Source organism: Rhincodon typus, chromosome 15 (genome assembly GCF_021869965.1).
Source record: "Rhincodon typus isolate 14 chromosome 15, sRhiTyp1.1, whole genome shotgun sequence".
Classification (NCBI taxonomy): domain Eukaryota; kingdom Metazoa; phylum Chordata; class Chondrichthyes; order Orectolobiformes; family Rhincodontidae; genus Rhincodon; species Rhincodon typus.
In genome coordinates, this window is record NC_063346.1 from 26,110,729 (window position 1) to 26,128,835 (window position 18,107).

At 39.6% G+C, this 18,107-nt stretch overlaps 1 protein-coding gene across 3 annotated transcripts in view; it reads left to right on the forward strand.

The window, feature by feature from the left end:
• The first annotated feature begins 655 nt into the window (after positions 1-655).
• The window catches only part of LOC109915772 (AFG3-like protein 2), a 45,261-nt gene continuing 27,809 nt past the window's right edge, over positions 656-18,107 (forward strand). For all 3 annotated transcript variants that reach the window (XR_007263742.1, XM_020515441.2, XM_048605646.1), the window contains exons 1-7: positions 656-918; positions 6,574-6,652; positions 7,373-7,435; positions 8,373-8,476; positions 9,188-9,337; positions 13,424-13,495; positions 16,047-16,171. Coding sequence is in view for 2 of the 3 variants with exons in the window: in XM_020515441.2 (XP_020371030.1) it covers positions 823-918; positions 6,574-6,652; positions 7,373-7,435; positions 8,373-8,476; positions 9,188-9,337; positions 13,424-13,495; positions 16,047-16,171 (689 nt within the window). In the remaining variant the exon portion in view is untranslated. The remainder of the gene's footprint in view (positions 919-6,573; positions 6,653-7,372; positions 7,436-8,372; positions 8,477-9,187; positions 9,338-13,423; positions 13,496-16,046; positions 16,172-18,107) is intronic.

Sequence of the window (18,107 nt, forward strand, 5' to 3'; positions counted from 1 at the left end):
TGTGACTTACTTGTATAGAGGATTAGCATTTTTCCCTTTGAGTTATTTGGACAGATCATTACTAAAGCTGTCCCAGCATCCTTTATAACTACACTGAAATAAACTTAATAGACTAATTAGATATCAAATCACTTCAAAGGAACTTGGTGTTTTTTTTCTATAATATTAGGTATCTGACAAATAAATCATAGGTAAAGGGTGGGCCATCTTTCTAGTTTGTCCTTTTTCAGTGCAGTATTACTGACAGATTGGGAAAAACTAATCTCTTCTATACAGACCCCAGTTGATTTTCAATACCCCCATCAAACCTTTTCTCCAAACTATCTTTTTTAAAATGTTTCCAGTGATGAGGAATTCATTCTTGTGAATCAATCCTGCACTCTTTCACTGGAGCAAATACTGCAGTTGATGCCAACCTACTGTTTTACACGAATTTAACACAAGCTCCTTGCTCTTGTTCTCTGGGGCCCTTTATAATAAAGCCTAGGATACTGTTTGCTTTGTTAGCCACTTTTCTCAGCCACTTTTCTCAATCTGCAACTTCCACTAACTCATTATACCCAGCTCCTTCAGAGCTGACAGTCCAGGAACTGAGCTATGATTGTAATGAGTCGGAACACAGTGGTAGGAGCACGTTGTTCCACCCGGACCGAATGAATTACAGGTTAAGGGGGAGGGGAAAATCCTGCTCGATGATGCTGTTGTCATTTGTGACTTTCGACGTTTAAGAGATTTCAAACCTTACAGAAGGGAAGATAAAGGACAGCCTGCCTCTTCACGTCCGTGGACAGTATTTTTAAAGCTGTGAGCGGGGCCCAGGCCATGGCGCTCGCTCTCAGGCTGCAGCTGAGCGGCTGCCGGCGGCTGTTGAGCCGGGCCCGGGTTCTGTGGCCGGGCCCACGTCCCTCCTGCTGCCGGGTGAGATGGGGATGACCTGGCGGTGTGTGCTTTCGGAGTCTGTCACTGGCTCAATGTGTGTCCCAAAGGCGCTTCAAACGAATCACTTAAACTGTTATATAACAAGGGAGCAGGGTGTGACCCAACTTTTACATAAAAAAGTAAAATAAGGCGCACAACGACCTTGGGACCGGGTGGGTGGGGGTTGCTGCTGATCAATTTGAGGAGGTTTGGGTTGATTTTAAAAAACGCAGAAAATCAGATATTAAAGAATTTTATGTTTGAGCTAATGCGGATGGTTAATGTGCCACATGTTGGTGACTCACAGACTTGATTCCCCTAAAACTCTTTAACTGAGACTCTCGGGCTGAGTATCCCTGTCTTAGAAATACAGGTCAAAAGGCGCCCTTAAAGGGACAAAGTGCCCCGTAGTCCTGGCCTTGCCAACAAGGGGAACATCCATTGGATGGATAGTGCAACTGGGTGAGCACAGTTGCATCAGAGGGGAGGCGTTGTAAGGTGTGTCAATCATGTTGAAATCCAAAAAAAACAGGGCGGAGCGATAGTTTACCGTAGGGTCCGGGTAGAAATTTGGTTGAACATGGTCAGAAAAATACAGTTCAAATACCGGGTAGTTGATCACCTTGATAGGGAGATGTAATGGCAGATTCAGAGGTGTGTAAGAGTAATTATTGGGTAGTTATACTGGGGGATTTCAATTTTCCCAACATAAATTGGGTAGTCATAGTGTTAAGGGTTTAGAGGGGGTGGATTTCTTGAAATGTATCCGGGGGGAGATTTTTGTATCAATACATAGAATGCCCAACAAGGAACAGCACAGTGCTTGGAACTGGTTCTGGAGAAAGAAGCTGGACAAGTCTTTGATGTAGCAGTTAAGGAATATTTGGGTTAGCACTGCTACCTCACCGCTCCAGGGACCCAGGTTAGATTCCACCCTTGGTGTCTGACTGTGTGGAGCCTGCACATTCTCCCCGTGTCTGTGTGGGTTTCCTCCAGGTGTTCTGCTTTTACCCACATTCCAAAGATGTGCAGGTTAGGTGGATTGGCAATGCCAAATTGCCCCAGAATGTCCAGGGATATATAGGCTAGGTGGGTTAGCTATGGTGAATGCAGGGTAATGGGGATCGGGGTGTGGGTCTGGATGGGATTCTCTTTGGAGGGACAGTGCAGGCTCAATGGGCCGAATAGCCTGCTTACACGCTGTAGGTATTCTATGATTTTAGTGATAGCAACCACAACATGGTACGGTTCACATTTGTTCTGGACAAGGAAAATGATGGCCTGCAAAAGACTGCTTTGGATTGGGAGAAGGCAAATTTTTATTAAAATAAAGCAGGATCTGGCCACAGTAGACTGGGAACAGCTCCTTGTGGGTAAGTGTACAGTGGAGCAATGGGACCATTCAAAAAGGAGCTGGGGAGAATACAGGTCCAACATGTACCATTTAGAGGGAAATGTAGGAGCAATAAGTTAAGAGAACCGTGAATGTCTAGGAGAATTTAGAACTGGATAAGGAAGAAGAGTTGAGCTTTTAACAAGTCCAAAGGGAGCAATTCAGTGTGGCCCTAAAGGAATACAGGAAGTGCAGGAGGGAATTTAAGAAAGCAATTAGCAGAGCAAAAAGGAGGCATGGAAAAGGACTTGCAAACAGTTTGGGGATAATCCTAAGACATTTTATAAATACATTAAAGGGAAGAGGTTAACCAGGGAAAGAGTAGGGCCTATTAGAGTCCAAAGGGGCAACCTGTATGTGAAGCTGCAGGATATTGAAAGCATATTGAATGAATACTTCTCTTTCATCTTCATTCTGGAAAAGGAGAACTTTTGTTTTCTTTATTCATTCATGGGATGAGGGCATCACTGGCTAGGCAGCATTTATTGCCCATACCACAGTGCTGTGGGTCTGGAGTCACATGTAGGCCAGACCAGGTAAGGATGGCAGTTTCCTTCCCTTAGGGACATTAGGTGAACCAGATGGGTTTTTCCCGACAATTGGCAATGGATTTATGATCATCATTAGATTCTTAATTCCAGATATTTAGTGAATTCAAATTTCCCCCTTCTGCCATGGCAGGATTCAAACACGGGTACCCAGAACATTATCTGGGTCTCTGGATTGACAGTGCAGTGATAATACCACTAGACCATTGCCTCCCCATTTACGTAGGTATGGAATTCAAGAAAAGGGACTGTGAGGAATTTGCACAGTTTGACATAAGAAATAGGGAGAAATTGGAGGCTCTGTCTGGCTTAAAAAACAGACAAATCCCCCTGACCCAAATGAATTGTATCCCAGGCTGCTGTGGGAGGCGAGGCAGGAAATTGAAGGGGCTGTAATACAAATTTTTAAATTCCTCTCTGGCCATGGGGAGAGTGCCTGAGGACTGGAGGATGGCTAATGTGGTTCCATGTTTTAAGAAAGGTGGTAGAGATGAACCAAGAAATTACAGACCAGTGAGTCTCATGTCAGTGATAAGGAAGCTATTAGAGAAAATTTTGAAGGAGTGAATTAGTACCCACTAGGAAAGGCGTGGGTTAATTAGGGATCGCCAGAATGGCTTCGTCAGAGGAAGGTCATGCTTAACAAATTTGTTACAATTTTTTTGAAAATGTGATTGAGCGTGTGGATGAGGGCAGTTCAGTTGATGTAGTTTATATGGATTTTAATAAAGCTTTTGACGTGGTCCTACGTAGAGACTGATTGAGAAGGTACATGAAATTGAGGGAAACTTAGCGAGTTGGGTCAGAAACTGACTTAGTAATAAGACACAAAGGGTTGTGGTAGAAAGCTTTTTGAGTTCATAGAATCCCTACAGTGGGGAAACAGTCCATTCAGCCCAACAGGTCCACACCGACTCTCTGAAGAGCCGGTCTCTTCCAGACCCAGCCTCCTACCCTATCCCTGTAAGCTCGCATTTCTCATGCTAATCCACCTAATCCACACATCCCTGGACACTATGGACAACTTAGTCTGGCCAATCCACATAACTTGCACATCTTTGGACAGTGGGAGAAAACCAGAGCACCCGGAGCAACCCACGCAGACATAGGGAGAATGTGCAAACTGCTGTGTTCATCCAGCTCCGCACCTTGTTATCTCAGACTCCAGGATCAGCAGTTCCTACTATCTCGGAGTGAATAGAGAGCAGCTGCTCCCCTTAGTTGAAGGGTCAATCATGAGAGGGCATAGTTTTAGGGTAAGGGGCAAGAGATTCAGAGGGGATTTGTGAAAACCTTTTTTTACTCAGTGGGTGGTGGGAAACTGGAATGCACTGCCTGGGAGGGTAGTGGAGGCTGGAAACCTTACAACCTTTAAAATAATATTTGGATGAGCACTTCAAATATCATAACATTCAAGGATATATGACAAGTGCAGGAAATTGGGATTAGGATGTTGTTGGTAGTAGTTAAGTTGGGGCAGCTTGATGGGTCAAAGGGCCTTTTCTGCACTCAATGAATCCATGAACCTAAACTTTGGTCAAAGGTAGGTTTTAAGGGAGAAAGAAAGAAAGAAAAGTGAAGAGATTTAGGAAGGAAATCCCAGAAGTTGGGGTTGTGGTAGCTAGTATCATGGTTACCAATGACAGAGAATTAAAATCTGGGCTGAGCAACAGGTCAGTGTTAGAGGAATAAAGTACAGATATATCAGAAGTTTCTGGAATGGAGAAAATTACAGGAATAGGACCATGGTGGGATTTGCAGTCAAGAAAGATTGTTTTAAAGTCAAGGTTTTGCTGGGCTGCAATCCACTAAGACGACTTCAGGGGCCAAATGGCCTACTCCAGCCCTGAAAAGTGGATAGGACTTGGCAAGAGTTAATAGGGTTTTGGATGAATTCCAAGTTTACCAATGAGAAAAGATGAAAGTCTGAACCAGAGACCAGTGGAACTGCCTACAATTAATAAAGGCATTGATGATGAAGGAGGTACGTTAGGGTACTGTGGCAGATCAAGAAGCAGTGATCCTAGTGATGGAGAGTTTAGAGATTTGAAGGCTCAGCTCAACATCAAATAAAATGACAAAGGTCTGAGCAGTCTAATGTTGCCTCAGACAGTGGCAAGATAAAAGTTTGTGATGGTGCCTAAATACCGTGGCTTTAGACTTCCAGAATCTAGTTGGATTACTGAACCTCAAACAAAGCAGCATGACAAATCAGAAGCAGTGGAGGAATCAAGAGAAGTGTGCTGAAGTCTGTATCATAAGCCACATGTGGTGCTTGACCTATTTGCAGATGAAGTTATTCAGGGACAACACAGATGTGTGATAGGAAGAGGCAAGGGTAATTAATTTGGAGAGTGCAGAGGCAATGATTTTTGGAACATAAAGATGAACCAATTGCATGTGATTTTGCACATAAATGAGCATATGAATTAGGAATTTGAGTAGACTATTTGGCATCTCAAGCCTACTCTTCCATTTGCTAAGATCGTGACTGCTCTAATTTTTGGCCTCAACTTCAATTTCCCCTCTATTCCCTTTACCCTTTGCCTCCCTTGTCAAGAATCCATGTAATTCAGTCTTTAAAATATTGAATTGTGCCTGCCTCCACTGCTCTGTGTTGCACAGAACAATAACCCTTTGAGAGAAAAAAGTTTCCATATCTCTATCATAAATTGGTGACCTCTTCTTTTTAAATTACAGTGCTCTGTAGTCCTAGTCTTTCTAACAAGGAGAACACCCACTGAATGGGTAGTGAAACTGAGTGAGTTCACTAGGTGGACACTGGGGTGTCAATCATGTTAAAGTCTGTAGAAAGGCCAAAAATAAGGAGAGACAGTTTACGGTGTGGTCGAGGTGGAAGTCTGGTTGTAGGGGATCAGAAATAAGAGTTTTGGAAAAGTGGGCATTGACAAATTATTAAAGAACTTTATATCGTAGTAGATTGCCAGGACAGAATTGTTGTTTTATGGAAGGGACTCATTTGAAGGGTAGGGGACAGTGTCTTTGGAGAGGGTGCCTTTCACAATATCAGCTAATGTGGGAACCAGGGAAGGAAACTGGGTGGTCAACAGTTTGATCAGTACAGGATTAAAGAAATGGAGATAGATTCCTGAGTATTACGAATGGAGGGCACTTAGGGGATGATAATAAAAATTTCAACAGATAATTTTAAACTTGCCTGTTTGCTACTAGTTATACTGGAATGAAGTGTTTAAAGTCTTAATAGGTTTTGAAATTTATTATCAATGGATTTTTATTAATCCAGATTCTCAAGTAATGTTCTGGGCAGCACAGTGGTTAGCACAGTTGTCTTACAGTGCCAGGGACTTGGTTCATTTCCAGCCTTGGGCATCTGTCTGTTTGGAATTTGCACATTCTCCTTGCGTCTGTGTGGGTTTCCTCCTGGTTCTCTGTTTCCCTCCCACAGTCCAAAGATGTGCAGGTTAGGTGAATTGGCTGTGCTAAATTGCTCATAGTGTCCATGGATGTGCAGGCTAAGTGGCTAGCCATGGGAAATGCAGGGTTACAGGGACGGGGTGGGTCTGGGTGGGATTCTCTGGGAGGGTCAGTGTAGACTGAATGGGCCGAATGGCCTGCTTCTATTCTACAGGGATTCTATGATACTAAATAACTCTGTTAGAAAACTACCGTATTTTGATGTTCATGCTGAGGGATCCCAGTCCTGAGTTTATTGTTTTTTGTCTTTAACCCCAGTATATCAGGACTGACAGAAGTTCAGGACATCAGGAAAATGCATTGACTTTTAGATTGCACACTTCGAAAGAGCCAACAGGTAAATGTAAAAGAATCCATTCTTATTTATACCATAGCCAAACTGATGATTTACAACATCTTTTTAAATCCCTGCACTTAGTTTCTTTAATTCAGAGCAAATTTAGCAACTTTACAGTTGAATCTAATGTGCTATGTGTCATGTTTCCTCTAAAATTAATGACAACAATAGAATTGTGGCAGATTGCTGCTTCCTTCCCTATCTGCTAAGGGAATCTGATGAACTTACAAACGCCCAATATATTCATATGAAGTTTACTATGTTAGTTAAGACATTAGATAAAGCAGCAAACAAAGAAATTGCATCTGAGTGTATTGAATGTTCATTAGTTGATTTTTTTTATGTCATGCAGTTTTAACATCACAATTATTTTCAAAAGATCAATTTATTAACTTTCTTAGAATATTAACAGTTGAAGATTCTACAGATATCCAAAGAAACTTATCAGTTTGCTCTCCTGTGGAGTAGGTGTGCAGTGTCAAATGTAGCAATGGCGCTAACATTGAACTATAGAACGTCGGACCATATTGGAAACATGTGATACCCTATTAATACCTTTTCCACTGCTCTGAATCCTACATGGTCTTTTTCTCCAGCATGTAATTTGTTTTATTTCATCTTGCTAGGCATTTGAAGTTACTAATAGAAATTATTCCATTAATTGGTATTTTCAGAGGTAATGAAGAAGTGGCTTTTTAATTTACTTATTTCTTGCTTCAGGATTTGAGAAGTATTTTCCCAAAAATAAACCGGCAACAGGACCAAAAGCCAATGACGTTAAAGGTAAAGCACTCTTGGGTTTAGCCCCTGAAATTGAACTTGCTGATTGAATAAATCACCTGCCTGTATTCGATCTCTTAACACCTGTACTGTTCCATAATCGATATTTGTAATAATCAAATTATTTTAAGTGCATAACTTTTAAGTTTCATTTTTGTGATGTGGTTCTGGCTGGCAATACTGGTACTTGTTGCCCATCTTAGATACCCCAAGAAGGAACCTAAGTGGATTGTTAAGCTACTTAGGACAGTTTAGTGTCAACCACATTGTTGAAAACCGGCATTGTCTATGTGTCAGGCTAGGTTAAAGCAATAAGTTTCCGTTGCTAAATGACGCTACCAAACCAATGAGGTTTTTTATGGCAGTTGCAGAGCTTTGCAGTCACTTTTGCTGATACCAGATTTTTTAATTTTCGGATTTGTTTTTAGCTACCGTGAACCCATGTCCTCTGGATTACTAATTTAAAAATATAATATGCCTAATTATGCCATTATTACATTGGTTGGTGTTAGTTTGTCCAGCTATTAGCTGTCCTACCCCTTGGTTTAGATAAAACTTGTACCCATAGTAGTATGTCATTTTGATAGTTTTGTTTGGGTAACTATAACCTCTACCATCTAGAAGGAAAAAAGCAGGCATCTGGCGACATCTCTGCCTGCAAGTACCACCTTGTCATTCATCATTCTGACTTGGGAGTATATTACTGTTCTTTCGTCATCACTACATCAGTATTCTGACACTCCCTAACCAACAGAACCATAGGAGAACCTTTGCCACGTGGACTGAAGTGTTTCAAGAAAGTTACCTTCTGATGGACAGTTTGGGATGGGCAATAAATTGTGGGTGCTAGCAATGCCTATCCCATTAATAAAAATAGAAATAAATGCTTCTGAATAAAAGATCAAAACATCTCTCAATATTGTGGTGCCTTTGTCTTCAGCAAAGCCAAAGGAGTCTGGAGGAGGTACAGGAGGTGGACCAAGAGGCAGTGGTAAGAAAAGTGGGAAGAAAGAGGAATCTGCTTGGTGGAACCGGTTACAGAAGGTTTGTTTTTAGTAAAGTTCATTCACCTCTTGCTGGTGACTAGGCGCAGTTAATTAGGAGAGCTGACACTTTACGTTTAAGTAAAATTTGTGATCATGTAAAAACAAATCCTATCCAGTATTCTGTAATTGAAACAAATACCAAAAGTATAGAGATAAAATCTACTAAACCAGATCTATACATTTATATTATATTAAGTTACTGTTGAAGGATTCATTCTTGTTTACTATTTCTAAATTAAAGAATTGTTTAAATTAACAGTCTTGTAGTTCTACTGTGAACATAACTCAAATGTTACTTTTAACTTTGAATCTGAATTTCTAGCGTTTTGAATACATGAATAGTTCCAGGATAATTCTGAAAATAGATTCTTCTAATAAACATGACAAATTTATTATATTGCTAACACATGACAGTTGGCTCTCAAGTGATTCTTTGAGCAACAATTACACACAATATTATAACTTCATTAATTGAATAAATATGTAGGTTTCAATGTAACCCAATATTTAACCAGGATTTCAATATTTGGATTTTAATCTTTTTTCCAACTACTAGCTTTAATAATTTCACAACTGTAAAGCTTCCCACTTAAAAAAAAATTTGTGATTTGATTGTCAGTCATTTCCATACCTAATAATTTGCAGAGAGTTAGTAGTTGATGCAAACACTTTTATGTGATATCTTCTGTGTTCTTTTTATTAATTCTAGGGAGACTTTCCATGGGATGATAAAGAATTTCGATATTTGGTTGTGGGAATAGCTGGACTTTTCTCTGGATTCATGTATTTTTATTACCGAAATCCTGGCAGGGAGATCACTTGGAAAGATTTTGTAAATTATTATCTAGCACGTGGTGTGGTAAGTCATTTTAAAATGTGCATCCCTTTGGATGAAGCATAAAGTCATACAATATGGAAACAGACCCTTTGGTCCAACATGTCCATGCCAACCAACTTTCCCAAACTAAATTAGTCCCACTTGCCTGCATTTGGCTCATATCCCTCCAAACCTTACCTATTTACTTACTTATCCAAATGTCTTTTAAATGTTGTAACTGTACCTGTATCTACCTGTTCATCTGGCAGTTCATTCCACATACAAACCACCCTCTGTGTGAATGCGACAAAAATTGTGTATAGCTTTGATATACCATGAGAGCCAATCATTAACTATGAGATAAGGCATTCACCTGTACTGGGGATGAAATCCCTAAATTCAGTCCTCTTTTTCTGACAAGTTGGATGATCTCACTTCACATGATTCCTGCTCCTGCTTAGTACCAGAAAGCAGAAATTAGGCAAGCTTGCCTTTATTGGCCAGTGCATTGAGTAGAGGAGTTGGGAGTTCATGTTGTGGCTATACAGGACGTTGGTTAGGCCACTTTTAGAGCACTGCATTCAGCTGTGGTCTCCTTGCTATAGGAAGGATGTTGTTAAACTTGAAAGGATTCAGAAAGCATTTACAAAAATGTTGCCAGGTTTGGATGTTTTGAGCTATAGGAAGAGGCTGAATAGGCTGGGGCTATTTTCTCTGGAGCTTCGGAGGCTGAAGAGGTGATCTTATAGAGGATTTATAAAATCATGAAGGGCATGGATAAGGTGAATAGTCAAGTTCTTTTCCCCAGGGTAGGGGAGTCCAAAACTAGAGGGCATAGGTTTAAGGTGAGAGGGGCAAGATTTAAAAGGGACATAAGGGACAACTTTTTCATGCAGAGGGTAGTGCATATTTGAAATGAGCTGCCAAAGGAGGTGGTGGAGGCTTGTATAATTACAACATTTAAAAGGCATCTGGATGGGTTTTTGAATAAGAAAGGCTTAGAGGGATATGGGCCAAATGCTGGCAAATGGGGCTAGACTAATTTAGGATATGTGGTCAGCATGGGCGAGTTGGACCAAAGGATCTGTTTCCATGCTGTAAAGCTCTATGACTATGATGATATGGCTCACGTTGATTCATGAGACTCCACCTAGAGTTGTGATGCACTTTGTCTCTGCCAAATTGCTTAAGTTGAACTTGATGGGACCTTTATAGAAGTCAGGTTTTGGCTCACTTTGGAAAATTTAAAATGAATGTAGCCGTATATGTGCAGAAAGAAATCAGTATAGCTTTAATGAAAGCTGAATTTTCAAAGTCTTTCTCAGGGCTGACATCAGTGGTTAAAAAATAAAAGTCTAAATATTAGCAAATGTGAGAGACAAAACATTTATGGAGACAAAAAGAAATATTTTTTCACTGGCAGATGTGTTGTTTGCAAATGGTAGTGCTCCCATGCATTTGCTGCAGTTGTCATTCTATGTTCTAGAGCTTGCAGGTTTGGAAGGAAATTGAGTCTTTAGCAAAGTCATGGAACAGTGTAACATCCAAAGCTTTTGTTTGATTAGTGGCAAAATGGAGGTGAAGTAAGTCTGAGGAGAGCTATCTTGTTTATGACTCTCAGGTGCACTCCTCAGAACACAGCACTACAATATGGTGGTTAGATGCAGAAGAAAGAGGCACACCTTGTAGAGTTGCTAAAGTAAGGTCTTGCCCCACCAACTGTCAATACCTTTTAAAATGTAGTGACTTTTCAGTTATATCAATCCCTGGTGCTAGTCAGTTGTAGAGGAAGTGGAATAGCACTTTATCCTAATGGAGCATCAGTCACTTGTTCCACACTTCTGCAGGCAGCCAATTGCTGATACTGCTGATAATCTGCGTGCTAGACTGGACCGTGGAAACAAAAGATTTGACTGTACTGGTAATCGTACCTGCTACTGATGGTGCTGTCCCTATGGTGCAGGTTGGGTGCCAGCGTCCTTGCAGCAGGTGGAACAGATCTGCAAGCAGCTGACGCGGAGCCATCTCAGTGCAGTCATTGACAGGTAGGTGTGCCAGGCCAGCAGAAAGCAGTGACATTTTTAGAGTACAGAATGAGGCTATTCAATTTATTTCACCTGTATTCTCTCTGAAAGAATTATCTGACCCATTATCCTCCCTTCCTGTGTACCATTATAAATCAAATCATGAACCTTTTGGTTTTGGCGGGTAACAAGGTACACACAGCCAGACTTGTCCTGTTATGCTCATATCTCTCTGGCATGCCTTCTCATATCAAGTGGCACTTGAAAATATTATGACTAGGATGCTTTCTAAGTAAACTTGGCATTAGGTGAAACTGATGTGTTATAAAGGTCGAGTATTCTGAGTATATTCCAACTGGATGCAATATTACATTTTCAGTGAAATAAGTTTTAAATTATGGGTGATGCTTAACAGACTCCATTATCTTTAAGAAGTATCTTGTTTTGCAGAATTCTGAAAAGTGTTTCTGTACAATAAGTTTTTTAATGGTTTTGGAAATGGTTCTGCTGTTGTGCTTAGATAATTATTCCTTCTTTGATCTGGTTCAGAAAAGAAGGATAATTAGATGAAATGTTTGCTTAAAAAATTACATTCAGAACATTATATGTATTGAAATAAAGATGCACCAAAGATTAGCTGAAAAATACTTTTGTATAATCATTGTTGGCCCAAAATGACAAAATGTATAATTAAAATAAATAAAAAACTTATTTATTTCTGTTCCTTTAAGTAAGTTTTCCTTAGGCATCTTGTTATAAGTGGAAATGAACTCCTGTTCTGTGCATCACTTATCTATACAATACACACTTCATTGGGCTTGCTGAAGACCTCCATTGAAATGTGGAATGCTTAGATAATTAGCCCACTGCGCAAAATAAATGAAATTAAAGTTTTTAATTGTGTTTTTCCAAAGTGGAACTAGGTCATGGCATGTGCACTGGATCAATGCAGAAAAGAAGTACACATTTTACAAATCTCACAGGTTAACATTACCTAAATAAGGAGTAAATGAATGTGTCTCAAAGGTGTTTGTCAATTCCTTCTAAATATTTTGTTTGATATCCATTACTTTTAATGGAGCCTTTCCTTCTCACACCACCCATATTAAATTCAAATCAGTTGTTGCTTCAGTTTTGCAAAACCCAAGACAGTGACTACATCGCATGAAGTGAAATATAATGCATGGATAGTAGCTTATTTTTGCATATTTGCTGATTTTGCAGATTATTGTCATTACAAATGCTATGATGTGGAGGTGCTGGTGTTGGACTGGGGTGGACAAAGTCTGAAGTCACGCAACACCAGGTTATAGTCCCAACAGGTTTATGTGAAATCACAAGCTTTTACCATGCTGTTCCTTCGTCAGGTGAAGTCACTTGATCTGATGACGGAGCAGTGGTCCGAAAAGTTGTCATTACAAACGCTGCCATTGAATTTACTATATTCATTTATCCCTTTCAGTCTATTAAAAAAATCAAAAATACTACATTTTGTAGTTAATACCATTTATTACATGCCCAATACTGTTTATCTTGTAACTGACCTATTCATTTCTTTCATGAATTGTATGTGGGAAGTTGAATATTTGATATGTTTTATGTGATGGAGAGTATTAATAATGCAACTGGGTGTTACGTTAAAATAATCTCTGCTTTTGTTTTCATTTGTTGTTTGGATATCCTCATCATATGCAATGTCTGCATTTATTGCTTATCCTTAAAACTCAGTAGCTAACTAAACCATGTCAGCATGAGTTCCATTTATCTAAACATCTACTTTACAGTTTTTTCCAGGACAGACTGTAGGGAAAAAGTTATTACTGCCATTGTGGTTCAGCAAAACAATATCAGTTTTGAAGATATTTCTTTGTTGAAGATGAGGATATTTGTTCAGCTTTGTTTCTGACGATTCATAGGAACTTGGGGATTTGCATTTTAATTTGAAAGCTACACATTATTGTATACTGATTATACAAAGAGAGCTTACAAAATTATAAACAGTTCTCTGGAGTGTTATAGTATCATCTTTTCATAGCTATTGATGAAATGCATCCTTCACTGTTCCTGGCATAGGTATCTTTTCACTATTTATTTGTCATTTCAGGTAGATCGCCTAGAGGTTGTCAATAAGCAGTTTGTGCGGGTAATTTTCACTCCAGGGACTACGACTGATGTTGTAAGTAGAAGTTAATCTATATATTCATTTTTGATGCATGAATCTTTGCCAGAATCATAAACATGAAATATTAATTCCTTTATTCATTCATGGGATGAGGACATCACTAACCAGGCAGCATTTATTGCCCATCCCTAATTGCCCAGAGGGCAGTACAGAGTTAACCACATTGCTGTGGGTTTGGAGTCTCATGTAGGCCAGACCAGGTAAGGATGGCAGTTTCCTTCCCTAAAGAACATTAGTGAATCAGATGGGTTTTTCCGATAATCGGCAATGGGTTCATTGTCATCATTAGATTCTTAATTCCAAATATTTTATTGAATTCAGATTTCACCATCTGCCATGGCAGGATTCGAATCCGGGTCCCCAGAAATTATCTGGGTCTCTGGATTAACAGTCCAGCAATAATACCACTAGGCCATTGCCCCCCCTTCTGTCTTCAACAAATATAGCTTGACTATTGAGAATTTTGTACTTTTTATTTAACTTTAGTAATGAGACTAACCAGTAGAGGGCACTTATATCTAACGTTTAATATGCTCAGCAGCAATCCTTGTGAACAGTCAACTGAGGTTGTAATAATCTGAGTTCAAGTCTCATTCTTGCAGCGATTGCTATAGAATGTATTTATAAATAGCAGAAACATTTTGCAGTTCTTTAGAAGAATGCAATGGATGAAGTTTCATTTGGACTTGTAATGTTTTTGAACCTCATTAAGTGAAATGTATATATTTTCAAACAATAGACAATTTTTTCAAAATCCACCACTACTGCAACGATATTTGCATTCCGAGTTCCCAAGAGATCAACTAATGACTTCCTCCTTTTGACACACCCCTTACCCTAAAACCTACCATTTGCTGCTCCAAACAAGCAGACAGGCGAAATATGCTGAGCTTTTAAATTGCTTCTTTATTTGCTGGGTTGATTTCTTTGTCAGTCTTAGTATAGAATACTGCTGCAAGGATTAGTTTGAGTACCAATGTCTTGCATCTCTGCTAGAGCATCTGCCAATTGTGTGCCTTAAAGCAAGGTTGAAAAAGTTTTTTTCCCTCATTTTTGTAGCTTCCAAGATAAGCAGTTTGCACTCCGTTATTGGCAGCTGAGTACTGTCCTTTGGGAACCATATTGATGATGTTTGATCAGATTTAATTAAAACAATGCATGTGAACTTAGGCTAAGGTCAAAGGACAATATGAAAGCATTAACTCCATTTGTATCCCAAAATTCCATATATGTGTTTAACTGTTGAACTTTTCTAGAATAAACATTATTGAAGCTTGAGTATATTTGGATATGCAAGTAATGTATTGAGTTTTACTTATAGAAAAAATTGCTGTATTGTCACATATTGTCATATACATTTTTATAAGATCATCAGATATAGGTGCAGAAGTAGGCGTCTGCTCTGCCATTTAGTAAGGTCATGGCTGATCTGATGATCCTCAACTCTATTTTCCTGCTTTTTCCTTCTTGCTTTTTCCCCATAACCTTTGATTCCCTTCCCTTAAAAATCTGTCACAGTCTGGAATACACTTAATTACCCAGTCTCTACAGCCCTCTGTAGTAAAGAATTACACAGATTCATAATACTGTGAGAGAAACACATCCTCCTCATCTCTGTCCTAACTAGGTGACCTGTTGGTCTAATATTACGTCCTCTGATTCTAAATCTCTCCAAGGCAAAACAACCTCTCCACACGTACCCTCTAAAGCCTCCTAAGAATGAAATATGTTTCCGTAACATCACAACATTCTAAACTCCAATGAGTACAAGCCCAACCTGCTCAGTGTTGCCTCATAAGGAAATCCCTGCATAACTGGGATCAATTTAGTGAACCTATTTTGGACTGCCTCCAATGTCATTATATATTTCCATAGATTAGGGGACCGAAGCTGTTCATAGAATTCTAGGTGTGGTGGCAAGACTTCCCTATTTTTATACTTCGTTCCCTTTGAAGTAAAGGCCAACATTCCATTTGCCTTTCCTATTATATGTTGGACCAGTTTGCTAGCTTTTTGTGATTTATGCATGAGGACTCTCAAATCCCTCTCGTATTTAAAGAATATTCGGCTCCTTTATTCCTCGTGCCAAAGTACGTAACTTCATATTGACCCCCATTATATTCCCTGTGCCAAGCATTTACCCACTCAACCTGACTATATCCCTTTGTAAACTCCTCACCGCTTGCCTCCCCATCTATTTTTGTGTTTTCTCAAACTTGCCTATGGTACATTCACTTCTGTTGTCCAAGTCATTAATATGTATTGTAAATAGTTGTGGCCCCAGCAGTGATCCCTGTGGCACTCCACTAGTCATACTTACTTCCTTTCATTACCCCTATGGAGGATAATCTATTTATTCAAACAATTTGTGCAAATTTAATTAGAATTTAGAATTAAATTCTTAATTTAAAGTTGGACGTTTAATGTTGCCCCAGAAAAATTTTATTAAATTTACCAAATTGGTTACTTATGATATGAACTAAATACATGAATACAGCATACTAGATAGATTACTAATTTGGTATTCTAACTTTTACCCACTTAGAGCTATGTATGGTTTAATATTGGAAGTGTGGATACATTTGAGCGTAATTTGGAAAATGTGCAACAAGAGATAGGAATAGAACCAGCAAATCGTGCAGCTGTAGTGTATAATACTGAGAGCGATGGGTAAGTAGGAAACCAAATGTGTCTCTGCTTATTTCAAACTAAAAATATGCGCCATGTGTTTAGGTTTATGTAAAGGTGTACATGTGGTGTCTTAACATCCCTGTACTGGGTACTTGCATTGAGGTTATATGGCGTATTATGAACCAGACCAAAGTCCCTCAAAATATTTTAAGAAGGTAGCCTAGACTGTAACTTTTTGTTATTTTTAAAGGTAGATATGAAGTGGGTGCTCCAGATGTGATGCAACTGGTCAAACCACTCAACATTAAGCAAAACTAAATTTATTTAAGCACTAGAGTTAAAATACAAACATAAGAAAGAGGAATTTAGAATAACTTACTAGTGGAAAACTTAACCAAATAATAGATACCGTACCTATTACTAATTAACTGTTCCAATATAGAAACATCCCATAAACACATCTCTTGGCAAAAAGTTAAATTCAGACACACATTCTTACATGCAGTTTCCCAATCCAGAAGGGAACAACATCAAGAGAGATTTCAGTGAAAGTCACAGTTAGGAATCATTTACTGAAGCTTGCAACCCTTTTTGGGACCCAAACAGCTTCATCTTGCTACAGCTTAAAAAAAACTAGAAAGCCTGATCTGGGAGAACTGGCCACTCCTCTTCCATTGTTACAACTGCTTTAAAAAAAACTAAAGGCCTCTTAACCTATTGACTTAGGCCGGCTTCCTTAGCCACTTCGATATCCCTGCCTTCACAGCCTCTCTTCAAAAAAATGCCCAGGACAAAATAACCTTTTTAAAGTGACAGCATTATCATAGGACAATGTTGTCATGTAGGAATTGCCAATCTTACTGGCGTCACATCTTGTTTGCCACTGCAAGAGGTGCTTATTAACATATCTATGGCAGTAATAAAGTCACTGTGATTGCATGTTATTTATTCTTTTCAAAACAAAATGGTGGAAGGGAGAGGATCGTGGCTGCGAGAACTGCTCTTGGTTTTGAGGTTTTTTCAACGCTCAGCTGGATTTACTCACTTCCTTGAGGCAGTAATTGCTGTTTTGTTTTACAAGTTGTTGCATTGTTTTATAAAAATAAAGATACCTTAAAAGGGAGGGAGGAGAGAGATTTTCGGGAGAGTGACCCCGTGGCAAGGTCAGAATCTGAAGAATTGCATAAGGCTCAGAGACTGGCTTTTATGAAGCAGTTACAGTGTAGTTTCACAGCTGTCAGGCTGCGAAATTGCACAAGAGCTCTGGAGATGAGGTTTCTCTAAAACAACAAACATACAGTGAATTTTCATGGCTGACATGAGAAGTCTAATAACCAGCCTCACTGCAGCATGGAAAGCTCTGGCTGACTAATATAACCAGGAGATTAGAATATCCTCAATTGAGGACTGACTCTGAGCTGGCTGGCCACAGCCAAAAAAGAAAGACAAAAATACAACCAGGAGATGAGAATCTCCTCAGTTCAGGTGACCGACTCTGAGCTGGCTGCCCACAGCCAGTGAACTTTGCACAAGTAAATAAAGGGTGAGTTGGTGATGGGACACCAGCCTCTGTGCAGTTATTACAGGTACTAAAATAGATAGGTATAAAAATAGAGAAATAAAGAGAAAAGCAAAAAGTTCTACAATCCAGACCTTCATAGGATAAATTAGAAAGATAAAGTAATAAAGTTAAAAGATAAATGCTATAGTCATGTATAGCCTTTAGTCTGTCCACGCTGAGGGCTTTCCACAAGTGGTCTTGCTCTCCCCGCACTGCCTGATTCAAGATGTGTGACAGGCTGACTACACCGGGTCCCAGTCCCCTGGCTGCACCATACCGGCCCGCCTACCACTTCAACAGTCTGCTGACCGCTGGCCATCTGCTTGCTCCAGCTCTTTGATGGCTGTCCGTCCTGCTCACTGCAGCCCTGTGACCGCTGTCCGTCCTGCTCGCTCCAGCTCTGTGACCGCTGTC